Here is a 23233-nt window from a genome sequence, read left to right as displayed (position 1 = left end):
TCCTCAAATATCGTCCCTGCAACCAAGGACCTAGACACTGGAGAGTTACGTATTCCCGAGGAGATGTTCGGTAATCGTGGATGCTGGCCAGTGCCTCGATGCTGAACGAGTGCGGAGGCTATTTCTACAGCAGACTCTGAGGACAAATCTGCAAGAAAAGAGAAAAAAAAAAAAAAAAAAAAAAAAAAAAAAAAAAAAAAAAAAATACCTGCCAGTATAGGACTGGCAGAAAAGTTCCTGAGTTTGTTGCTATACATAGGTTTATTTAGAACAAATTATACATCATTTTCGATCTTACCATATTCAGGCAGAGCTCATTTTACCATCCATTCTGATTTGAGGATTTGCTGAGTGGTAGGACGATTCTCGGGTCTGAATGAAAGCATCGGCAGTAGCATGTCGAAGATAGCATCCCTCTCCCCGGCGTCAAACATGGGCATCCCACTATCTCACCTGGGCTGTTGCACGCTATCCTCAAATCGATCGTCCCAAGAACGGAAAGGGTTACGGTTCATTGGCTTGCCATCCTCCGTAAATTTATGTCGCCGTGCCTCCCACTTACTCCACCATTCAGGTGGTAGGACACCAAGCGTATCAACATGCTCACAGGTTATATCGTCCTCCGTCGCGAGAAATCCTTCGAACAATGGCCGCTGAGCGATAATAGATCATATAGTACAGGCGACGGTCCAGATATCCGATGAAAAGGACAGAGGCTTATTGTTTCAAACCGAGCCTCGGGAGGGCGAATAACGAGGGGGGTGCAGGATTCATATTTCGGTTCTTTTGAGTAAGAAAAGGCTTCACCAAAGCCTGAAAGCAAGATCCTGGCTTCTGCAAGTGTGATTTCCTCACTTGCTTCTCCTAACCATATGGGCGCAATGCCGTGGAATGGGACACCAGGAGGAATCGGATTGCCATCCAGATGAACAACTGGTCAAGCTCTGGTGCTCCATATTTCCCATACAATTGTTCAAGTGAGGCGTGGTCAAAAGTGGGTGAAACTTTGAGAAGAATATTGCCTAGGTGCAGGTCTCCATGGACAATGCAATGGGCATGTACATGCCCACAACCAGGACGAGTTGCGCAACCAATGACCGGGCCACATTAATCTGGAATAAGCGAATCCATGAGCCATCCTTCACCTGGGAGAGGCTGGCCCTCGCCGGTGCCATAACATAGCAAACGTGATGGCAATTTAGACCTTGAATATTGAACCTGTCTAGGATTAAAGGGACCATGGTCTTTGCAGGATTGTTGACAGGAGAAAAATAAGGATGAGCAAGAGTAGATATAATGCCAACTTCCTTTGGGTTTGAGTTTGCTGTGCAGACTTTTACTGCAACAGATTTATTGGATTGTTCATCACGGGCCAGCCATGTAGTTGAATCGGTGCCATATCCCAGCTTATGAATAACTCGATATCGACCGTGAAAGTTACCTCCAATCTGTACAGGGTGATAGCCCCTGGGTTGGTAGTAGTTCTAAGTCTTTCGACTTCCTCAAGAGGTTCATATAGGAGACGGGTGTTGGAATTGTCGCTGGTCTCTATAGAGTTGAATGCAGTCATAGTGGACGCGCAGCAAGGCCAGTTGCAATGAAGCAGTGGCATGCGCCCCTTACGGACAGGAGAATCAACCGGGGACCAAATACAACGTGGGCGTAATGCCCGAATAGTACTTGACAACGATTTACCATTGCCGTACCATGTGGAGAGTTCTTCCAAACGAAGTCTCGACAAAGGAGACGAAAATGGCTTGCTATTCTCAGGGTGTGCTTCTTGAGGATCCAGTGCCAAGACTGCGCGTGCATGGACCAAATGGAACTTTTCTCCACGTCGCATCATCCGCCGAAGCGATTTTCAATTCCCGATCCCCTTCCACCATGATGTTCCTTTCTCGCATGTGAGGAAGGGGCGATTCCTATCTTCGGTCCATGAAATGAAATCCCTTCATGCCGCTCGTTTTATTGAATGCCGCGTAGAAAGGCCAATGACCGCGCGGGCCCTGTGAAGACCCGTAGCCGCGAAGGATGCTCCGAGTGCCGGGCGAGCCGGGTCCGCTGCGACACCAAGAAGCCGGTCTGCACGAGATGTCAAGAGCGGGGTTTGGTATGCACAACTAAGTTAGTATTGAAATGGGAATCGGAGTTTGTGACCCGGGGCCAGGCATTTGGGAGAGCTGGTGTTTGGCGGAAATCTGGAAAGCAACCAACCACGCCATCATTCACGAGCTCGAGCGCCCTTTCACCCGATGATCAAGTATGGCGTCCGATTTCGTGGGTCGAGCCTTGGGGCTTCATCAATAGCTTTGTCAAGACTCTTGAACTGCCTTACGAGATTGACGTTACAGATGATGGTCATAATCTCGTTGCAGTTCCGGCAATGGCGCCTAGAGCAGCTTCGACGATGCGAATGATCGGACCGACTGCACCTCCACCTCTCTTCCCTCACTTATCCGAAGTGAATCAAGGGCACTTGTTAGAGTATTATATTCGACAGGTGTGCCCTCGCATGACGGCCAGTACAAATGTGCCATCTCCATTCGCTTCCATGATCGTTCCGTTCTGCTCGGCGGCATCGCCAACTGTCCTACAAGCGATACAGGCCCTTGGGGCCTGTGCCTGGTCTCGGGTGGACCCGAATTATGGTGCTGTTGGGCTGCGCCTCAAGTCCCAAGCCATAAGAGGTCTCCAGAACAGTCTATTCAGTGCCGGAGCACTTACCTACTCGTCGTACTCGGAAATCATGGTTGCCATGATGCTATTGTGTCTCTACGAGCTTGTTGACAATTGCGACCAACGATGGACCATACACCTGAAGGGTGCGAAGGAACTTATCAGCTCAAGGCGACGACAGGCAACGTTTCTGGGCCCTCAGCAGGACGAGGTGACTTCCTTCGCGGAGCAGTTTTTCGCTTTTCAAGATATCATGGGTCGCACTGCTTGTGCCAAACCAGCACTGCTAGGAACCGATTCCTGGACGCATAATAAGCACAAGGTAGACGCGTGGATGGGATGCAGCCCGGAATTGGTGTCCATTCTGGCAGATATCACGGATCTGAGCAGAACAAGGAGGCGACTATCATCAAACTCGGACCGCGCGGCGCTCTCTTTGAAAACAGCAAACCTGCGCCAACAACTTGAGGAGGCCGTGCAAGATGTGGATGAAGGTGATGGAAACCTTCGAACCCTCGCAGAGCTGAAAAGACTCGCTGCAATATTGTACCTACACTGCGCACTGTACAACGCCTCTCCCGCCACACCTCTAGTCTCTCACTATGTACGACGGATTTTGAGGCTCATTTCGGACATGATTGGTGGTGGGCAACTGGTCGGCCTTGCTTGGCCCGTGTTTGTTGCCGCCGTCGAACTCGATCCGCTCAGCGATGAGTTGTGGAAGGATAGTGATGGCCGTGAAGTGCATGGACGACCAGTTGTCTTGCGCGCTTTGGCGGCTATGTCAGAATCTAGCGTGCTCAGTGTCGCTCGCACCAGAGCTGTGATTGTGCAGGTGTGGCAGGCTCGTGACAATGTTCTGAAGCCGTTGTCATCGAATCGGTTGCTTGATGCGGCCGATTGGAACGATTGGGAGTCTTTTGTTGTTCCGTTCTGCACAGCTATGAGCTTGCTCTAACTAGCTTTTTTGTCTGAGTTATTGGTCAATACTGGAGGAACCTTCCGTTGGTTCCTCACGACGCCTCGCACTGCTGCAGGCCCCGAACGCCCAGGCCCTTGGGGCCTGGGCCATTAGTTGTAACTTCCTATTTGGGAAAATGAATGATCATGCTTAGTAATTTTTCGAGACACCTGAGAAGCGCCAATAAAGAACAGCGGATTCAAGTGCGGGGCTCAAGATCATGAACGGATTAGGAAAGATGCACGTCAGCCGGGCTCGGGCGAAGTCGATTCAACCAAAGCAACGCATCACGAATTTCGATCTCGAGGGGTCCTTGATCGCGCGCGATGCATCTCGAATATCGTGCATTTCGTCCATTGACGTTGCATCAAATCTCCATTTGACCTCATTTCATTCGGAATACCGGCCGGAGTTAGAGGAGTCGTGGTCTCAGCGCTTAGCACCGCGCGTCTTTAAGAAGCCTCTCCTCGCAACGCGTCGAATTGGACTCTCTTGTCGTACAACTAACATCAGGATAATTACAGTATGACTGTATGAGCCATAGCTGAGAGAGTGGATATTATGGCATCGTCGACTCCTCCTTCGGCAGTTTCCCATGGCACCGCTTCCCTTCCATTCACAAGCAACCTCAGTGAACAATTGTCTCAACGGACGTTGGGTGAATCACGCACCGAGACTGTTTCTGCAGGAGACAAAGCCAGTCTTCTTGGACCGCCGTTGCGACCTTCACCGAAAATTCGATCCTTATCTGATGCCTCCAAGCCACCACCTTCTCTCTCCTCCATTTCTGGTTCCCAGCGTCCTTCCAGTAAGGATGATTCCGCTATACCGTCCGCGCCTCAAACGCCTCGTCGACGCTCGACACATGGCCCTCCTCTAACTCTACAATCTCTTCCGCCCAAAACTTCGGGGCCCGCTTCCTCCTCCACCCGCGCCCCTCTCTCCCCTCAACTCGATCCGTCTCACATCTACAGTGCCTCCCCCGGATCCGTCCTACCTCGCCGATCCCGTGGTCTCGACTTTTCTCGGGCGTGCACGAATCTCCATCATTCAATATTGGCGGAATCATCTCCAGATTCGTCGCCGACAGTGGGAGGAAGGGGTGTAGCCATCCCTCAGCGGCGCGGGTCGCCTGGGTCTTCTTCTGTACCGCCATTCTCCACATCGAACCCTACGGATCGGACTACAATCTCTAGCTCCATGTCTAGTGTCAACATGTTGGAATCCGATACAAGCAGTAGCGAGGAGGATGATGACCCAATGGTTGGCGATAAGGATGATGTGATCATGAACACCCCTCAGGCGAGGAAACTGGCGCCTGGGTTTAGTTCGTTCCTTATGGGAAATGTGTCCAGTCCCGGTAGCGATTGGATGGGAAACTATTCTCAGGCAGCAGCAAACCTGTTGAGCTTTCAGCGGGCTCGTTTCCGCAAGGGACGCACCAGCAGACACAGCTCAAGCAGCGCGAGTGGGAACAGTTCTAAGCAGAGCCCAGCCCCTCTGTCCCCACCCGCCATGAAAAGCATCGAGGGTCAAAACGGGTATTTTGGTCATAGGGGTAGTGCATCTTCTCGACGTGAAAGTTTAAGCCTTGGAACCCGAGATCTCCGACTCTCAGATATGAGCGACGACGGGGAGAACCGGGCCCATCGCAGTTATAGTCCAACTGGAACGCGGTCCGAAGGCGGGCCTCTTGGGGTCATCAGGCGCGCTGTTACTCGTCGAAGTAGCTTGCTGGTGCGCATACCCCATTGTATTTTTAATATTGACTACCACTAACAACTTTCTTAGCCGAAAACAAAAACATTCGCGAGAATCCGTGCCGCTCTCATGGAGGAATCGGCCCCCGTTGATAGCGATGCCAAGCGGGAGGCCGAAGTGATTCGTCAAGTGCGCGAAACCGAGCCCGATATGCCACAAACGTCTCCGGTTCTGACGGCATTTTCATCGCCCAATGTATTCATGCCGGCTGGGCTGGCGGAACGTGACGAGGTGGCGGACAAGCCCACTGCTTCTGTCCCTGAGGAGCCCAGCTTCAGCGATCAAGCCCATCGAAATTCTGGTGGTCCCGATTTTTGGAATTCTTTTGATGAACGATATCATACACCACCGCCCCCGCTCCGCCGTCACGCTGCGTCCTCGGTCTCGGAGGAGGATATGGCGATGGATCTGACACCATCAACGACAATTGGATCGAACCAGGCTGAATTTGTCAAACCGGGGGAAAGACCGGCCTCTCGTTCCTCAACCCCCCTCCCGGGCCAACCTGGCATGATCTCGGAACTACGGAGGAAGCGGCGCCGGGAGGATGATTTCGATCCCAACCTTTTCAAAAGGAGAGCCGTGTCTCCTAGTATGAGTGCTCAGAGTAGCCCGGTCATGCCTAATTCTCCAGCGGTTGTGGATAACGGACCCAACATCTGGGGCCCTGCACCCAAGTCGAATATAGGCCCGCTGTTCAATGATCGAGCGGAGAATGGAGCGCGAACTGTGCCTTCTACTCCTCATACCGGAAGCTTGAAGCGGGTAGGCCTGCAAGGTATGAATGAAGCAAACGATGGCTTCATGAATATGAGCATTGAACCGTGAGGCTTCAGGGCAATGATGCATGCCTGGCTGCGAGGCAGACTCGGTTTGGCGTATATAGATTGGTCTTGCTTAGCATTTCCTTCGTGCCAGTTTTTCGTTCGGGGTGGGTTCTGGATTTGATAACGGCGTTGGTTATTGACGATACGAAAGGCAGGCTTTCTTTTAGATTCCCATACTACTTTTAATTTAGCTACGAATTCTGCATACTACGTGTCGTGGGCCTTGTAAGTGTAATTGGTACTTGTTCGCAGCATAGCCGCGCACGTGCGTGAACCAGCGGCTACCGCGTCAAAGCTCCCTGTTGACACTGGGACCAGATGTGTCCCCTCACTGCCTAACTCAAGGGTTGCTTGCTTCCCGTCCTCAATAATCGACATATCATTCGCAGACATTCCAACTCAATCTCTGAAGATACTCTACCATCAAGCCGGCCTCAATTCCCATGGCGTCAACAGTTGAACTTGCATCCTCCTTCATTGAGGGTGCCCCGCCAGGCGAGGTAAATCATCCCGCAGGTCTGATTCCTGGTACACACTGTCGATTAGCAGCTAACATATACTCAATTTAGCTCTCCGATGTTGTTGCCGGTATAATACCTTTCCCGTCGTTCCCTGGAGTCTCTGCTCCCCTTTCCCGCAACCCAGTATCACATCCATCACTAAAACATCATTTTTTCGCGCCGCAACAGACATCAAAGCCCTTACCTCCGATGGCGATGATATTATTCCCTCTCTCGCACCCGCGTTCGAACGGTACAACGAGTCGCAGCTCACGACTGTGAAGCTTCCGGGAGCTAGTCAGGAGGTGGGCTAGAGAGATAACAATAGTATTTTGGATGTTGTTCTAACTCGACCCCGGCGGTGCTAGGTTATTGTGAGCGAATTCAACAAGTTAGAAGGGAGCCGGTACTTTGATCTGGAGAGCCAGACATCGTTTGAAGTCGACCACGTTACATACGTGAGAACCACCGCATAGCTCGATTGGGTATGATGCTGACTTCGCATGGCTTTGTAGGAGACCTCTGCGGCACAATCATACGTTTTCGAATCACAGAATGCGGATTTGATGTGAGCTGGCTTTTGGTCTCGAAGATCCCTTGGGTACCTGGCTGATGCGCATTTTCTTAGAAATTCTCTACTCAAAGCTGTGAGCGCGCATGCTAGCGAACACTACCCCTCCTCTTCATACGGTGTATATCCGACGGCGGACGATTCGGCTGTGGCGATATTATTGGTCGCGAACCGTTACTCTCCCAATAACTTCTGGTACGTTTGCATGTTCATGCGCAGGTTGAATGACGGATATCATTAACAAACTCGAACTTTGTTCAGGAACGGCCGCTTCCGCTCTATCTACCAGGTCTCTGTAGGAGATTCTGCCACCATAACTGGTAAAATCCATGTTGACGTCCACTACTACGAAGACGGCAATGTCGCTCTCAACACGACGAAGCCCGTTAGCATTACGGTCCCTAACATTACCGCTGAGACTATCGTTTCCCGCATTGCGACTGCCGAGCGCAACTATCAAGAGGAGCTAAACAAGGCATTTGGGCAGATGGCTGAGGGCACATTCAAAGTCCTGCGGAGGCAGCTGCCTATCACACGACAGAAGGTCGAGTGGGAGAAAGTCGGTGGGTATCGGCTAGGACAGGATATTTCGGGTGGGAAGGGGCGATAGACTGTAATACCTTGCTTGAGGCCTTTATCGCCAACTATCCATTCAACCATATATTACCCGGGAAGTTTGATTTCTGCATATCACCGCTCAATTCTATGAATTGATATCTGCCGAACGATATACATGCTAGATTATGGCTCCAAAATGATGAGTCATCATTCCAAAAGGTGGCTTCGCTAATCAACAATCAAGTCAAAGCGACTAAACCAGAGGAGTTCATGGCACCCTGGCCAAGCTCATATAAGGAATACACTTGGATCTCTTCACAATTTCGGAAAGAAGAGGTTGGTAAAGGGCTTCTTCGCCATAGACTAGAATACATGCATTACTGAGAGGAGATTAGATATCTGCCATCGTAGCTCACGAATACTAATACATGTGCCTTTTGCAGGAGCCTCCAGGACACAATTTATGCTCCAGATCCTCGTGGCCAAAAAATAAAAAGAAAAGAAATGAAAACTAGAATACAGTCTGGTCAAATTCATCACATCATACACATGGCGTAGGTTTGTCCTTCATCCTTCCCCGTCAAACAGAAAGAAATCCAAGACACACCAGTCCGAATCCGACAGCGCACCAAGAACCTCCACCAAACAAGCCCTTCGCACCAGATTCTTCATCACCATCTCCACTTTCGTCTTTACCTTGTTCCTCCTTTCGGGGATCTTTACACGAAAAGCTCCTCTGAGAATTGTCATCCCCTTCGTTGTACACAGGTTTCTTAGGGTAAAGGCAGAGATCCCTCAAGGCCACTTTCCCATTTACGGTGTTGGACTGGACAGGCAGTGTCTCAGGCGCGATTCCGTTCTCGACCCAGTCAACAAGCGCGGTCATGGCGTTGAGGGGCTGCGGTCCCACTCCGCCATGGCAATGGCCGACACCGGGAGCGGTGAAGATGCGGTAGAAATCGTTGATGTTCGTCGTTGTGTTATTGAGCTTTTCCTCGACGGAGTGATAGTATTTGAGAAGGTTGGAGGGGTGGATGTACTCGTCCGCGAGTCCGACCCAGGTCAGAAGCTTGCCGCCGAAGGAGTGGAATGAGGTGAGGTCGAGAGTGTCGAGGCCGAAGATGGGGCCGCCCTGTTCGATGGAAGTATTAAATGCGTCAAGGTACTCGGGGATTGTCATATCGAAGATATTGTAGCTCGTGTTGCGGATAATCATTCCTCTGAGCCAGCCGGCGGAGGGCGGGAAGGGTTGAGGAGTCAGGATGTCGTTATCAAGGGTGGTATTCGCGACACCTGAGAACGTGGCTCCGTGGGCGAGTCCGTACCAGAGGCGTTCGCCATAATCGTTGTGAGGGCCTTCGAGGATCTTCGAGACGATGGTTGCATGATGCTGGCTGATTGTGATAGCGCCAGTCTCTTCGCAGTCGATAGTGTCTCCGACGATAGATTTGGGATCGAACGGGCAGGTGAGAAGAAGGTCGTAATCGGATATCATCCCGTCAGTAACACCATCAAGCGGATCGCACAATTCAACTATTGCGGCCTGAAAAGCTTCGAAAACACACGTCGGGACGATTTCTCCTTCGTTTTCCATAACGATAACAGGCCAGAAGTCTCCAGGCCCAATGTACTCTGAGCTAAGCGCTGGAGCCATCGCGAGTACTCCGTTAAAGTCATCGGGATAGTGCGCCGCGGCGGCATAGCCTTGACGGCCACCTTGAGAACAGCCAAGCCAGTACGAGTACGTAGGATCAGTCTTGTAGAATTGCTTGATGATCTGCTTTGAGACAACAGACATATCGTGTATGGACCGGTGTGCCAAGTTGAGAAGAAGCGCCTCGTTGACGGCTCCATCATGCTTTGTTCCCCAGATACCAGATTGAGGGTTGATGGTATGGTTAAGAGTAAGACCTCCGTCAGTCGAAGAAGTTGCAAAACTAGACAGCAATGGCTGCAGCATGTTAATGTCGTAGCCAGCAGCGAGTCCTCCACCACCGGTAGCAGTGTAACGGCCATTCCAGCTCTTCTCATGAGGCAACCATACTGTTACGAAGACAGTGTCATTGTCACCAGGATGGGTCAACGCGACGGAGACATTACAGAAGTCGGCCTTCGGTGCGTCTTCCGGGAGTCGAGTCTGGTCCGATGGGAGGCTGAAATCTGCCACTGGATTTGACTTAACCCACAGAACCTCTGCGCCGGGGAGTGTGGGAGCAGCAAAATTGGTACAAGAGGCTGCCGAAGCAAGCCCTGAGAGGGTGGTCGGGAGGAAAGCGAGGGTCGTTGTGAGCAGACGTAACCCCATTTTTGGTTCAGAGAGATCTAATTTGCGAACACAAAGACAATAAACAAGGATTGAGCTGCTTCAAGGATTCAAAGAAGATGAAAGAGGGCTTGGAGGCTCTTTGTTATATACTGTTCTGTGTTGTGCGCCTTAGGCACCTCGATATTCACTCTCGCTGCTTAAAAACCTGGATTATGCAATACACAAACAATAACCCTTGTTTATGAAGTTGTGAAGGGCTATGAGGATCTAGCTCGGATATACTGAGATAAAGTCCGTTGCATTCACCTCTTTCAGAGTAGGGGATCCAATTAGCGTAGAGGAAATCTCTGAACAGAAGGTTTTGGAACTATCTTCACTGAGTTCTTTGTTCGAGGACATGGATGACTTGATCCGGTTCTATGGGGATCTCCCTGGATCCATCATGTTGACAACATGGAGGGTGTAGTTTCAGAGCAGGGGCGAGTAATCCGTGCAAAAAGTGTATCCAGTGTAGTATGTGTTATACCGACCCTGCAACGCATACAGCTCCCGGTAAAACCCTTCCCTAATATCATCTACCGGAGCCATCAGCGTCTCAGGTGAGTGATTTGCAAAGGCTACGATTGTCGGTTCCTGCTCCACTGGAAAGGTGCCCGCGTCACCAATGCGTTTGATATCGGCCAGCAGCATATTTTTAACGTCTTCCTCCGTGAATCCTGCGTCACCTACGATCCTCGTTTGATGATACCCGGGAATGCCAGGATAGTCCAAGATCCACTCGAACGGGGGAAGAGGAAGGTTACCGGGCTCGTTGGTTGGGTTTACATTATACGGATTAAGGCCATCTGGGATGCTGGTGTTTGTGACTACTGCAGTATAGTAGCTCATATGCATCCATTTCGAGAACAAGGAATATTCTTCCTCGCGAAGGTCAAAGCCGCGGAGGTTCGAGGGGGTTGGTGGGAAAGTGATGAGAAGCCTCTTTGCGCGGACGACTCTTCGTACTCCTTTGGTGCTCTCCACGACCAGCTCCACGCCAGATGAAACCCGGGTCGCTTCAGTGACGATGGATCGATAAAGAATATTCTCTTCGTTGATCTGGCGCGCCGCCATGCGGAAGAGCTCGTCCGTACCGTTCGTTGGTAAAATTCCCAAGCCATGAAGCAAGCCGTCGAAGTGCGAGAGGCCGAAGTCTTGCAGTACGTATAACAGCGGTGCATCAAGAATGTTGCCTACAGGTTCAGTCCAGGAAAATATCTGATGCAGCGCGCCTTGCAGGCTGTACATCTGCACGAACTCTCGGAATGGACGAAGAAGCACTCGGAACCTCGTCGGGAAGGTCGTATGCGCCTGTGGAGAGGTAATCAAATTGCTGCACTGCCGCACGGTATAGCCTAACAGCCTCGGTCAGGCTCAGAACATCTCCAGTTGGGCTGGCACGCGCACCAGTCCGGAAGTTGACATAGTCGAACGCGACAGAGGCGGGCCGGTAAGGTTCATAGCTGGCGTTCAGCTGGTTGAAGAAGTCTGTTACGATTGAGGTATTGAAATATCCTCGAACGCCATAGTTTATATACTGACCATCTGGCAGGTATAACGTTTCCGAATGACCCCCCAAGCGGTCTTTGTGTTCGACGAGAGCAACGGTATAACCCCGGCCTATAAGATGTATGGCGGCATAGGTGCCATTTCCACCTCCCCCAAGGATGCATACGTCGCGTGTTATTACCTCTTCTTGATCAACCGCGGATGCCAATGGCGCCAAGGATAAGAAGCCGACTCGACAGAGAGGTTCAAAGCGCATGGTTGGCGTTAAGGACGAGGACTGCGGCAGTTTCTGTGATGGGAGACGAAGGTAGCGACCCGTAACCCGGATGTGAGTGTAAGAATCAGTCGGATGAGACCCAAACGACGAGGTCGCACAGGCTCAAACCACCTGCCTCTCACAATTGACGGAACGACATCTCACGTCATTCCAGGGTTCTCTATCTTGGACTTTATCCCGGACACGACGGCGGAATTGGAAGGTTCCACCCTCAGCCTGCGGCGCGTGGAGAGCTCTTTCCTCTTTTCGTCGATTCTCGACAACTCCATTGGAAGGAACGACCCTCGTAGCGTCGAGCAAGATAGGCAAGCGCGACGGGGAACCTGCGATTGTGGACGAGTGACTGACATATGAATATCATAGCCCTAAATACATCACCACGAAACATTCACGTTGCAAACCGAATCACAATCCCAATAACCGCGCCAACAATAAATCCAACAAGAGTATACAACTAATAATACTTGAACACCCACGACTTGGACCCGTACCTCCATTCCTCCTTGACCTGTGCCCACCTTCGAAGCAGGGTTCTCGGCCGCTGCTGCTGCTCTAGGGTGTCCATGTTGTATTCGTACGCAGGGAGTGCGGTCGGAGGGTGGATCTGCGGTTGCGACTGCAAGTACTTTGTGTCCAGGTACATTTTATGAGATTTCTGTTTCGTTGTTAGTTATGCACGGAACACAGAGTTGGAGCTTTACTTGGGTTGGTAGTCAGGCGGATAAATAAGTATCGATATCACGAGCCGTGATATCAGACGCTGAGCTGGTGTGCGAGCTCGGTAGTCATCGTTGGGATCAGGTACAGGCACGACGTTGTTTTCAAGTGAGGCTGGGAGGCTGTGTGCAGCTGGTGGCGTTCCCAGTGTCTCGCAAACTTCCTAGTCTGTCTTGGATGATCTCGCCCAGAGACTGAGAGACACGAGTGACCTGTTCTGGCCGTGGAGAGGGATGATGAATATATCCCGGCATCCATATATGAGTGAAGTCGCGACGATGCCTCAAATCAGCACCACGAAATTGGCATCATCTTCCGAGAAAGGTGGGCGGATGATTGGGCCTTGACTCGGCCGAGATACCTCCTGTCAACGGGAGGAATGTCTGTCGTCATTGTATGGGCCGGTTGATACACGGGTAAGACGAGGGTTTTTATACTCTCTGATGAATGGTCCCGGTGACACGAGCGGGGCGCAACTGGATATATTTATCTCCAACTATATACCAAAATGTAGAAGTACGCGAAGGATTTGTGGCGGTGGAGTGTTGGTGAGAGAGGCCGTTGAATTCGAGGTGGGCGAAGGACTCGGAGGGGTATATTCCCCTGTTTCTGCCGAATCCAGCTCAGTGATATTGAAGTACGCAGAGGTAAAACCCTCTGGTGTATCATAGTTTATCCAGAGGAAGATGACATTTGAACGGTCCAAATCGAAGCCATAGAGTTGGACGACCCAGGTGAAATTGGTGACTTTGTCGCTGGCATGGATTTTCGCTGCGCCTGCTTGTCAGTTTTAGTCTTGTACACGGGGCCTCTTTGCGTACAGTATATATTGCCTTGACTTGCGGCGCTCTCTTGGATGAGGCTTTGCTGCCGGATGGAGATATTGAATTCGCCGAGTGTCGTCTTCCGGGCGATAACTTGTTCCTCACCTAGCTTCCAGACTGGATTAATGTCGGTCCATGAAGTAGGGTTGGTGAAGTGGTTTTTGTCGTCCGCCCCACGAGCGAAAGTTGTAAGAGTGAAGATAACCAGAATAAAGTGGTACAGCATCGTGGGACAACTCTCAACCTCTGGGAAAGGCAAAGAGCGTGGGCTCTCGTCTCCATGGAAGGGCTTGCAGGGGACGGCAGAGAACACGTGAAAGCTGTCCTGTGACCAAGCGCAAGGGAAAGTGTACTTTTGCCTTTCTTTTTCCTTTCATCGTTTCGCTCTCTTCGACACTTGCGTGGCGACTGAGTGAACTGGGCGGCTTCGAATGTGGAAGTGCTAGCGTGATTAGTGCGGATGAGAGCAAGGCATGGCGCTCTGGAAGAGCTAAAGGATGCAAATCCCTGACAGGAGAATAAGTGGGTAACTGGTTCGAACGTTATGAGAGCTTGATATGATTTGAGACTGAGGCGGAGTATCTATGCTGTTGGTTGGCTTTGGGTGCGGGTACCGCTGAGGGAGCGATGAACACCCCGTTCCCAAATTTGATATGCGGTCGAGTTGGAAGAGAAGCGGACTCCTGGAGGATAAAGAGACACGAGTTAATGCTGCGGGCAAAGTTGGAAACCCCACAGGATCATTCTGTCTTTGTTGTTGATCGCGCGAAGGGGGTTTCGCTGAGCGCCGGGCTGAGGCAGGGTGACTGCGGCAACACACTCAAGTCCGCAGGAAGCAGCACTTTCGGCGATCAGAGTGTCTGTGAAATTAAGGGGCTTTCTGCTCCTTTCTCAGGCGAAGCCGTTGGGAGTTTGTCATGAAATTATGGCTCACATCTCCAAAGCCAGGCACCTCCTTCAGCCCTTGGGTCGGCTGCCAGTACAATAAACCAGGAAACTTCGAAGACAGGCTCTGACGATGGTGGACGCGGTTGCAAATCAGCAGGGGGGAAGGCGGTGGTATTCATGTTGACGAATATGTGTCATCCAAAACAATGCTTAGAATCATGAAAAGCACAAAAATAAATCTCAAGATACCTCGCGAAAATATAACGAAGCCATATATCGTACTGTCATGCCGCCGCTATTGGTGCCTGTAGAGACCCTCCTATAACCGGGATGCTCCCCGGTTTGATTTCTGGGACAGGTGCGTCATCCCAGTTTGCGAGAACGGTTTCTTCCTCGCCCAGGATGCGGTTGATATTTAACATTGTGCTATACATTACCCCATTGCTGAACGGGCCTTCGATTGGTCCGTCGAATGGCTTCTCCGGGTCGCCATCAAGACCATTAATATCGGAGCCCTTTGTTGCAGGAGCGGCAGGCCTATACCCGCCAGTAAGAGACGGGTAGGGAGCGAAGCACCGCAAATAGCCACTTCCGCACAAGCGCCCTAAGGAGACATCGAATTGGGCACCAATGTCGATCTTGTCCGCAATGCCGGACGGATTGACGGAGAGAGCGGCCAAGATTCGTTGAGCGCCACGGAAGCTCACGGCATAAACGATTGAGCAGACGCCGTCACTAATGGCGCAAGTTAGACGGGAGTCATCTGGCCGGTTGAGCGGTGGCGGATCGCGCCAGTAAGGTAGGAAATGATGCGGTGGGAGGATGGTAGGATCATTGGGTGTTAGAAAGGATGGGAGGTCGGATTTGCATTCAAGTCCGCAATGTCCGAGCCAGAGAATGTCCCAGTCATGGCCGTATGGTGATTCTGATGCGGCATTCTCTGTCCCTTGAAGCGCCCGGACAGCAATTGCAAAGCTCTGTAACTGAGACTTGATCGCCACGTCCCAGTCGGCGTCATCTTCCATAATGATTGCGCTTCCTAACCTTTCGTTGACAATCCTGATAGGAATTAGAAACGAAAATCTTTTTTTTTTTACACCAGAGCAAGACGTACTGTTGCATTCCATTGACATGTGCGCGTCGAGCCGCATACTCAACTGGGCGGTGGTCGTAATTCCAGTTCTGGAAAGTCAGTAAAAGAAGGAGGAGCAGGAGCGCCGGCAACTAACATAGGGATACGTCTTTGGATTTATCTCATCGGGCGTTATTCCATCGATGAACTCAACATGGAAGTCGCTGAGTGATGAACCCAAGACAATGTTGTCGCGCTTATCGAGTCGACTGGGAATGCTGATGGCGAAAATCTTCTGGACCTGCTCGTGTTAGTGACATTCAATTTGTACGGAGAGAATAAGTTACACCCAGAGTTCCGTTGGCGATAAGATGAAGCTGGTCGGAAGCGCCTGCTGAGCCCTGGAAAGTTGTTTGCGGAGCGAAAGGGATAGGCGACCAGAAGACGAAGCTGATGATGGTGATAACGCCAACCGCATAGAGCAACAACCGAGCAACTCCTCTTTGAGCCGTTGAAAAAGCCATTTTGTCTGGCTGTCAGAGAGGTCGACATATTTGGGATGTTGACCTCGGGACATGAAGTCGTGGGCGTGAGGATCATTTCTGAGATTATCTAAACAGCAAAAGTACTAACTGGCCAGGGCCTGGAAGCTCCGATGATGATTTGACTGTTTGGCGCCCTGCAAATCGTGCACAGCTGATTGGACCCCTTGTTTCCCGTCTGGACGCCGCGGCCCCCGAACCTAATCTTTGCTGGAACCACCAAGGGGTCGAGTTCCGGGGAGAAATCGACATGACGGCTTCCAAACGGTGATCGACTCCACGACTGCACGAGCTAAGATATAGTGTTGCCTAATCATTCACAGTGCGGAACCCCGGCTTCCGAATCGTATCATCTGAGCTTTTTGTTCCAAAGGAGACCACCGAGAGAGAATACAAAACATGAGGATGTGCAGCACAACACAATACCCGTTCGCATACCACTGGCAGTCTCTGCTGTCTTATTTTTCATCGTCACAATGACCCCATCCCACTCCTACTACCCCCTGGGCGTAGAGATTCCTCACTATGCACCCAACGGATGGTCAACCCTGACCCTTCTCGCCATCTTCGCCGTCGCCTGCATCCTCGTCTTTGCCGTGACAATATCCGTCGCGACGCGCACGAATCCTCACATCTCCAACCGCGAGCTGTCGAAAGTCTTCTGGTTTGCGCTGTGTACGCCCTCCGATCAAAGCAACCTGAGCCCCGTGCAAAACTAAGCTTTCGAGAATATCTAGGCGGTTCTATCCACTTCATCCTTGAGGGCTACTACGCAGCGAATTTCTCCGATTTAGCAGGGAAACACACCGTCCTCGCGCAGCTCTGGAAAGAATACTCCAAGTCGGACTCCCGCTATCTCACAAACAACTCCTTTGTCATGTGTATGGAGACCGTCACTGCAGTTTGCTGGGGCCCTCTATCTTTCCTTCTCGCGTACTTCATCACGAGCGGAAATCCGTTTCGGCACCCGCTTCAGCTTATAATCTCCCTGGGGCAACTGTACGGGAACGTTCTCTACTACGGGACTTGTGCATTTGAGTTTTTGGTTCACGGGGTGGAGTTTTCGCGGCCAGAGACATATTACTTTTATGGGTACTTTGTGTTCTTGAATGCGTTTTGGATTGTTATACCCCTACGTGAGTCTTTGGTCGAAGACTTGGGGTAGATGGGGTACTAATCGAGTACAGTGCTTATCTTTGACAGCGTGAGGGCGACTGGGAAGGCCTTTGCGGAGGTGAAGAGAGTAGGGACTGTCACGAATGGGACGAATGGGTTATTGAAAAAGTCTCTCTAGATTTATCGGCCCCATTTCCCCCTCTCACTATCCGTTCTTTATATACTTGTTCGTCCTCGCTCTTGCGCTCGTACCTGGTCTCTCGATATCTGGACGGCGTGGCCTCGCAGCGAAGCCTCTGTCTGCCCGTTGGTTTCGTGTAAATATAAGGTTTGGTATCCCTTGCGACCGACGTTGAAGTTGCGAGACATCAAGACTTCTCCTATTGGTAAAGGGGTGGCACTCAACGGGGCCCAGGTTTGGAGAGGCCCTGGGGTGGGAGGCGTTGGTTTAAAATAGAGCAGTATCCGCTCTCCCGTCTCTAGAGTCGAACTTCACTTGCTCCAATAGTGACTTTGATATCATCCACCAAATCCGCACTGTGAGTAAAGAGACCACGGTCATTCACTTCAGAAACACCGAAGAGGACCTCGTCCCACAACATTGCCTAACCCGTTAAAGTCAAGGGAACCGGAATCCCGCGCTTGTGCAACAAAGTCTATCGCCTTACAAGCCAAAATTGTATGCTCCCAGGCGATAACATAGACTGGCTGCCCGTTGATAACCTCAGTTGCAACTCTGCACTCTTTCAGGCCTCCGTAAACCCCCTCAGTGAGGCCGGTCGTGTAGCCCTATCTTGAAAAGACTTGCACCTGGTGTGAGTTTGTTAGAGTCAAATCTGTGAAGTTCATTGGCAATAAGACGAGAAATTTATACTCGGGAAGCTGCGAGGCAGTAGTGTATCAGTTAATTGTTTCTCGCTGATTCTGCAGGGCAGGTAACTTACTTTGTTGTTGGGTGCTGAGGGACCCTCACGGCCAGGCTTGGCCAAGGCCCAGTCGGGGCTTGACGGCAGCCAATATGGATTTAATGACGATGCCGTTTGCAGGAGCCTGGTCTTCAGGCCAGAGGCGCCGAAAACCGTGTCAAAGACGTACTTCATCTGACGGTATATGTTTTTTTAAGGTGGTGCCTTTGTCCTTCTATAATGGAAATGCTCGATTTTAGGGTTTCCCATTCTCTCTCCATGTCAGGGCGTATAAATTCACCCCTTTGTTTAAGGCCCTCAACTTCGCCATAGACACTGAAACCTTTGTATTCTTCGATCTGGTCGCCCAGGCTGTCGATTTCGTTCTTCAGTACGCTGCGGTTAGGGACATCAACTTTGAGAAAGCTTGCAGCATCCTTGTCACCTGCTGGCACTCCATTTTGCTTCCATAAGCCTAGGCCAAAGTCAGTGAATTGGCCCCTCCTATCTTCTTAGATCGAAGAAATCACATCCTTGGAATATGCCGGCCTGAAAACTCCGTCTCTGGGGCAAACACACCATGACAGCATGTCAGAGCAACCGTCAGCGTGACTGCAAATTTCCACCCAGCCACCAAAGGTGCCGTGGCCTTCCCGAAGCCTGTGGCGGCTCAAGTTAAATGCTGGGACTATCTCGTCGGAAAAGGTATCGGAAGCTGAAGTTTTCTTCCCATTGCCCATTTCAACTCGAATTCAGTCCAGCCGAATCAATACCCCCACAGTTGGCAGGCCGTAAGGCGATATCCCATAAATGTGAATGAACTGTCGTATCTCGTCTGTCGGCCGCCGGTCTTCGAACATTGTTGCATCAGCTGCAGCATTGTCGCCGAGAATCACTATGATTTCCTCTCTCAACGAGTCCCAATCTCTCTGTGCATGCCGGTCTACCCAACCACAACGTTGACCGGGCACTCCTGTTGATTTTCGCTCACGCCCAGACGGTAACAGCCAACCGTACGGATTCCTGTTAAACTTATAGCTCGAATTATGGCTGGGCCGATGGTTGGCCAAACGTCATAAATCGCATCAGTGGCGAGACAGGGGAAAAGGCGCGGTCTCTGGTCAAACTTAGGATCCACGATCTCAAACGGTGATGCGAGTTATTCCACATCCGGCGAGGTGAGCAAGAATCTTCCTCGCTATGTTGATCCAGCCCCTCTCGGAGGGATGACGCCGATGGGCAAACAGTAGAACCGAGCACAAGGGCTTGCTCGGGAGTTGCTCGGGAGCATACGGAGGACGGCGGCCACAGTATACAAGCTCCAAAATGGAGAGGTCCTCTTGCTTAGCCACACCGCAAATCTGCTCCGCGTACCGATTTGCAGGGTTTGATAGCGCGTGAAACTGCGCCATTGTACCCGGCACTTCTCGGAGCGTCTGACAGGGAGCCTCGCATAGCTGGGGACCGCCGGCGCAGAGGTCCTCCTCAATAAACCCTTCCCTGGCTTGAACAGGGCTTCCGCCCGAGGATGATCGGTTTGATCGGCGGGAGCGTGTGCTTTGACTCGAAGAACCGTCTGGTTTCTGAGTCGAAAATTCACCGGAGGCATAGCTCACCTCCGCAAAGGTTGATGGGGCAAACAAGGGGGAGTTGCATGATTACTGAAGCCCTCTTGGGGGTATTTCGAAGTTGGGAAGATGGTGTAACGCAGCGTGATGGGATTAGAGTCGGGGGAATGTGAGCAGCAGCAGAAGGTGGAGTTTTGCGTAGAAGAGGAGAAGGTAGTGAGCAATTTCAGGTGCAGAGGGTGGTCTTTATAGGCTCGGTGGTTTGGAAGCTTCACGGCCCAACTTGGAAGCAACAACAATTCCAAGCCTGTGTACCATTGTGGAATATGAATCCGCTGGTGAATCATGGAAACTTCCAACAATAGTTGCCTGGCTAATTGGTCCATTTCCCAACGCCATTCACCAAGCTCGAACTTAGAAATAAATGTCCACGTTCTGGATTAGCCCGTGGACTACTCCGTCTCAACCGGAGCTCTTCCGGTAGGACTTTGAAGGAGTCACAAAGCAGAGCTAAAGTTCAAATAGGAAAAAAAATTCTCTAGATGCGTCTTGCAACTCCGGATACCCAAAACTCGGAGAATTAAAAAGAATTATTCCAGGGTTTCCTGCTCAATGGAAGAAGTACTGTGTGGAGAAATCGCCTTGTCGGACCATTGACAAGGAACGGGGTTCGTAGCTCCGGTGCCGAGTGGGTTTCGGCTCGGGGTAGATTATGATATAATAAACTAGGGCATGATGGAATGCTCTGGCTGGATCCCCAAGTCCGATGGTTATCTCGCCAACGCCGTCCTGCGCCATGGAAAAGCAGAAACAAATCCGAATAGGCACAACAAAGGTCCGCTCGGGATGTCTGGTTTGCAAGTATGCATTCATTTCCCCTACTTCCGTGTCACGTAACTCAAAAGCTGGTTGAAACCAGAGCCCGGCGAATAAAATGCGACGAGGCGAAGCCTAACTGTCGAAACTGCACCCGCTCCAAACGGGAGTGCGCATACGCCAGTGCCTCGCCGGATGGCAAGTCCGATCTTCGCATCGTCATTTACACTCCGAAAGCTTCATTCGCTGCAACGGAGGCTGAGAAGCACTCTCTTGAATTTTTCCTTGCGCGAATGCGCTCCCGGTTTCCGATGCACTTTACGCAGCCGGTCCTGCAGGCCGCCCATCAGGAGGATGTTCTTGCCCACGCCGTAATCGCCTTAGGCGCGATGCAGCAGGTCTACGAGTATGACGATTCCTCTGCCATTGGAACCTGGAGTCCTTTGTCGCAGTTTGCGATGCAGCAGTACGGAAAGGCGTTGCGACTGCTGCGGGATCGGGTAATTCTCAACGCGCGGGGAAAAGGAACGACTTCGCCAGATATAATTCTGATCTCCTGCATCTTTTTCGCTTGTTTCGAATGTCTTCGTGGCTCGACGCCCTCCGCGATCATCCATATGCGCTCCGGACTAAACCTGCTGCGAGAGTACGAGAATGAACCGAGCACGGGATTCGTCGTTCCGAAGCGCACCATGAGATCGCTGTTTACAAGGCTCGATAATCAAATCATAGAGATGAGAGGGAGCTGCTTGAGTATGGCATCGCCGCTGGACAGCTTCCAGGCGGTCGCGGGGGACCTCTCACCAGAGGATGATGTGCATGACGCGCTGAATAGCCTGTGGAACCATATTCTGCACGGCATGCTCGTCGCAGCAGGAGCCGTAGCGAAGGGACAGGCACCAGCTCCGGCGATAACCACGCCGCAGAATAATGTGAAGGAAAATATGAAGGAGCTGTATAACAGGTTTACTCGAGATCCGCACGCATCTAGTCTATCATCGGAAGGAGAATATGGCCAAGATTCTGATGTGTTACGCATCTGGTTCCTTCTCTCGCCCATGCTTTTGACGGCAAATACATGGGACCCTGCGGACGCGTGGAGTCCTCATAACGATAATTTTGCCAAGATAGTATCTCTTGCTGAGGGATATCTTGCTCGCTGCTCCCAGTAAGACTCGCCATTCCAAGGGTTAGAGGCGGGAAAAAACTAATGTTACAGAAACGATTCCTCTCGAAAACGAACCTTCACCTTCTCTCTTGGAGTCGTCCCCCCTCTCGTCCTTACCGCAACATGTTCGCGTGATCCCGACGTCCAGGAGAAAGCATTGTACCTTCTATCGATCGGCAATCGTCGTGAAGGGATCTGGGATTCGAAGCTTGCACTCCAATTTGCCCGACGCACAATAGAGCTCGACAATGCTGTCCGCCATCAGCCTCGTGAAGAGCAGGCGGCGACAAGGCTGAAGAATCGAGCAGCCACGTTTGACGACTTGTGCATGGACGAGGCGGATTCGCCGCAACAATAGATTTCATGTGGAATGTCCTTACGAATTTGTTGGTATTTGCAGGTCCTCATGGATGTACACATTCATGTTGGGTCCGTATTCGTTCCTCCATACCCCGAAACCAGACACACTAACGGGATGCACTTTGTTCCTTGGATGCCGACTCAAAACGTCTCTGCAGTTCCAACATTGGTCAGCTGGTGAATCCGGCTCCCGTTTAGGAAAGGGCAGTGCTGCGCCCGACGCTGCACTCGCAACTCAGCCTTCGCCCGGTTTTCCCTGACTTTCCCTTCGTTCTCTCACCCACGCTCACAATACTGATCGGAATACGCCGGTACAAGCCATCCGCAGATCGAATCTACATCCTCGCGGAGAAGAATTGTGCGAAGCTCCTTGAAGAGGATAATCGCATTGGCTCGCCTGTGGGCGACTCTACCGAACTGCACGAGCATCTGTTGCATGCTGCTGTACAGGATGGAAGTCAAGGAAGCCGTGGGTGTTCTCCTTAAAATGGGCCAGAAGTTGGATTCTGCATTGAGAACCCTTCTGAATCGTCTCACGATAAACGGCCAAACCTTACTCTCGGTCACCGCACAAAGGAACTATTTGAGCGCTGGTAAGCTGTTAATTAGATCCAGTACCGCCACTAGCCATGAAGATAGAGATGGGGTAACGCCTCTAATATATGCAGCAGAATTAGTCCATGCAACAATGGTTAAACTACTGCTTGAACATGGTGATGAACCAAATTTTGGACATGTGTTGACAGCATTTCTGGCACTACTCTACTTTCCCAAGCGGCAAAGGATGGGCACGCTAAAGTAGCAGAAGTGCTTATCAACAACAGTGCAGATCTTGAATTAAGCGACAACAGGAGTAATACTCCACTTCACTGGATGGTATTCTGTCAAAGCGAAGCTGTGGCAAAGCTCCTGCTTGCAAGAGGTGCTGAGTTGGAGGCTAGGAATGACAATGGTCACACTCGACTGTCCATAGCCGCATCAGGTTTCCCTAATGGGCTGATTGAAATGTTCCTCGCAGCAGGTGCTGATCTGGAATCGCGTGACAAATCGGGTCGTACTCTACTATCTTACGCTGGAGATTTCATGGCAAAGGTGTTGCTTGAGAAAGGTCCTGATCTGGAATCAGAGACAATTCGGGGAGGACTCCGCTTAGCCACGCTGCTGAAGCCGGCTTCAGGTGGATGGTAAAACTACTGCTTAAGAAAAGTGCTGATAGACTGTCCAAAGCAGCTCCGGGAAAACACCGATCGACTACGCGATTGGGTCAGAGACTGAGGCCCTTTTACAAAAGGGGGCGAAAAAGTCGCAATCG

General features: G+C 51.2%; 10 protein-coding genes across 10 annotated transcripts; 5 read left to right on the top strand and 5 right to left on the bottom strand.

The window, feature by feature from the left end:
- Positions 1 to 1084: 1084 nt before the first annotated feature.
- Positions 1085 to 1777, bottom strand: BJX67DRAFT_344455 (uncharacterized protein). Its single transcript, XM_071028259.1, has one exon. The coding sequence runs from the start codon at positions 1610 to 1612 to the stop codon at positions 1337 to 1339; it is 276 nt and encodes a 91-aa protein (XP_070889708.1). The 5' UTR covers positions 1613 to 1777; the 3' UTR covers positions 1085 to 1336.
- Positions 1778 to 3794, top strand: BJX67DRAFT_344454 (Zn(II)2Cys6 transcription factor). Its single transcript, XM_071028258.1, has one exon. It carries the CDS (start codon positions 1973 to 1975, stop codon positions 3632 to 3634), a length of 1662 nt encoding a protein of 553 aa, XP_070889707.1. The 5' UTR covers positions 1778 to 1972; the 3' UTR covers positions 3635 to 3794.
- A 126-nt stretch (positions 3795 to 3920) lies between these two features.
- Positions 3921 to 6430, top strand: BJX67DRAFT_344453 (uncharacterized protein). Its single transcript, XM_071028257.1, has 2 exons — positions 3921 to 5374; positions 5429 to 6430. The coding sequence occupies exons 1-2, from the start codon at positions 4199 to 4201 to the stop codon at positions 6224 to 6226; spliced, it is 1974 nt and encodes a 657-aa protein (XP_070889706.1). The 5' UTR covers positions 3921 to 4198; the 3' UTR covers positions 6227 to 6430.
- An 81-nt stretch (positions 6431 to 6511) lies between these two features.
- On the top strand, positions 6512 to 8244 carry BJX67DRAFT_344451 (F-actin-capping protein subunit alpha). The gene is made up of 7 exons (XM_071028256.1): positions 6512 to 6725; positions 6795 to 6813; positions 6915 to 7030; positions 7094 to 7183; positions 7241 to 7293; positions 7354 to 7491; positions 7558 to 8244. The coding sequence occupies exons 1-7, from the start codon at positions 6669 to 6671 to the stop codon at positions 7904 to 7906; spliced, it is 822 nt and encodes a 273-aa protein (XP_070889705.1). The 5' UTR covers positions 6512 to 6668; the 3' UTR covers positions 7907 to 8244.
- A 190-nt stretch (positions 8245 to 8434) lies between these two features.
- On the bottom strand, positions 8435 to 10159 carry BJX67DRAFT_378056 (Tannase/feruloyl esterase; the record flags this gene model as incomplete). Its single annotated transcript, XM_071032272.1, has 1 exon — positions 8435 to 10159. The coding sequence occupies one exon, from the start codon at positions 10157 to 10159 to the stop codon at positions 8435 to 8437; it is 1725 nt and encodes a 574-aa protein (XP_070889704.1).
- A 429-nt stretch (positions 10160 to 10588) lies between these two features.
- On the bottom strand, positions 10589 to 12498 carry BJX67DRAFT_390494 (uncharacterized protein; the record flags this gene model as incomplete). Its single annotated transcript, XM_071034645.1, has 2 exons — positions 11448 to 12498; positions 10589 to 11416 (listed from the first exon to the last, which is right to left on the bottom strand). The coding sequence occupies exons 1-2, from the start codon at positions 11922 to 11924 to the stop codon at positions 10589 to 10591; spliced, it is 1305 nt and encodes a 434-aa protein (XP_070889703.1). The 5' UTR covers positions 11925 to 12498.
- BJX67DRAFT_378054 (uncharacterized protein) lies at positions 12400 to 13712 on the bottom strand (the record flags this gene model as incomplete). Its single annotated transcript, XM_071032271.1, has 3 exons — positions 12400 to 12600; positions 13183 to 13433; positions 13484 to 13712. 3 exons carry the CDS (start codon positions 13710 to 13712, stop codon positions 12400 to 12402), a joined length of 681 nt encoding a protein of 226 aa, XP_070889702.1.
- A 429-nt stretch (positions 13713 to 14141) lies between these two features.
- On the bottom strand, positions 14142 to 16243 carry BJX67DRAFT_246024 (uncharacterized protein). The gene is made up of 4 exons (XM_071026188.1): positions 15794 to 16243; positions 15604 to 15747; positions 15489 to 15556; positions 14142 to 15433 (listed from the first exon to the last, which is right to left on the bottom strand). Exons 1-4 carry the CDS (start codon positions 15968 to 15970, stop codon positions 14659 to 14661), a joined length of 1164 nt encoding a protein of 387 aa, XP_070889701.1. The 5' UTR covers positions 15971 to 16243; the 3' UTR covers positions 14142 to 14658.
- Positions 16244 to 16464: 221 nt separating this feature from the next.
- BJX67DRAFT_378052 (EXPERA domain-containing protein) lies at positions 16465 to 17282 on the top strand (the record flags this gene model as incomplete). The annotated part of the gene is made up of 3 exons (XM_071032270.1): positions 16465 to 16663; positions 16726 to 17124; positions 17176 to 17282. 3 exons carry the CDS (start codon positions 16465 to 16467, stop codon positions 17280 to 17282), a joined length of 705 nt encoding a protein of 234 aa, XP_070889700.1.
- Positions 17283 to 20317: 3035 nt separating this feature from the next.
- BJX67DRAFT_245991 (Zn(II)2Cys6 transcription factor) lies at positions 20318 to 22319 on the top strand. The gene is made up of 2 exons (XM_071026187.1): positions 20318 to 21561; positions 21613 to 22319. Exons 1-2 carry the CDS (start codon positions 20441 to 20443, stop codon positions 21917 to 21919), a joined length of 1428 nt encoding a protein of 475 aa, XP_070889699.1. The 5' UTR covers positions 20318 to 20440; the 3' UTR covers positions 21920 to 22319.
- The last annotated feature ends 914 nt before the right edge of the window (positions 22320 to 23233 follow it).

Source organism: Aspergillus lucknowensis (assembly GCF_044049455.1).
Source record: "Aspergillus lucknowensis strain CBS 449.75 chromosome Unknown BJX67scaffold_5, whole genome shotgun sequence".
In the NCBI taxonomy this organism is placed as follows: Eukaryota; Fungi; Ascomycota; class Eurotiomycetes; order Eurotiales; family Aspergillaceae; genus Aspergillus; species Aspergillus lucknowensis.
The sequence above is the reverse complement of the archived record's forward strand: the minus strand, read 5'-3'. Positions and strand labels throughout refer to the sequence as shown.

What these genes read in the sequence shown, in the direction of transcription:
- BJX67DRAFT_344455 (XM_071028259.1), bottom strand. Translation starts at nt 1,612, where the DNA reads ATGCCACTGCTTCATTGCAACTGGCCTTGCTGCGCGTCCACTATGACT.
- BJX67DRAFT_344454 (XM_071028258.1), top strand. Translation starts at nt 1,973, where the DNA reads ATGCCGCGTAGAAAGGCCAATGACCGCGCGGGCCCTGTGAAGACCCGT.
- BJX67DRAFT_344453 (XM_071028257.1), top strand. Translation starts at nt 4,199, where the DNA reads ATGGCATCGTCGACTCCTCCTTCGGCAGTTTCCCATGGCACCGCTTCC. An exon ending in CTCGTCGAAGTAGCTTGCTG is followed by an intron (nt 5,375 to 5,428) that starts GTGCGCATACCC and finishes CAACTTTCTTAG; the next exon opens with CCGAAAACAAAAACATTCGC.
- BJX67DRAFT_344451 (XM_071028256.1), top strand. Translation starts at nt 6,669, where the DNA reads ATGGCGTCAACAGTTGAACTTGCATCCTCCTTCATTGAGGGTGCCCCG. An exon ending in TTCCGGGAGCTAGTCAGGAG is followed by an intron (nt 7,031 to 7,093) that starts GTGGGCTAGAGA and finishes CGGCGGTGCTAG; the next exon opens with GTTATTGTGAGCGAATTCAA. An exon ending in AAGTCGACCACGTTACATAC is followed by an intron (nt 7,184 to 7,240) that starts GTGAGAACCACC and finishes ATGGCTTTGTAG; the next exon opens with GAGACCTCTGCGGCACAATC.
- BJX67DRAFT_246024 (XM_071026188.1), bottom strand. Translation starts at nt 15,970, where the DNA reads ATGGCTTTTTCAACGGCTCAAAGAGGAGTTGCTCGGTTGTTGCTCTAT. An exon ending in TCGCCAACGGAACTCTGGGT is followed by an intron (nt 15,748 to 15,793) that starts GTAACTTATTCT and finishes TAACACGAGCAG; the next exon opens with GTCCAGAAGATTTTCGCCAT. An exon ending in ATCCAAAGACGTATCCCTAT is followed by an intron (nt 15,557 to 15,603) that starts GTTAGTTGCCGG and finishes CTGACTTTCCAG; the next exon opens with AACTGGAATTACGACCACCG.
- BJX67DRAFT_245991 (XM_071026187.1), top strand. Translation starts at nt 20,441, where the DNA reads ATGCATTCATTTCCCCTACTTCCGTGTCACGTAACTCAAAAGCTGGTT. An exon ending in TATCTTGCTCGCTGCTCCCA is followed by an intron (nt 21,562 to 21,612) that starts GTAAGACTCGCC and finishes CTAATGTTACAG; the next exon opens with AAACGATTCCTCTCGAAAAC.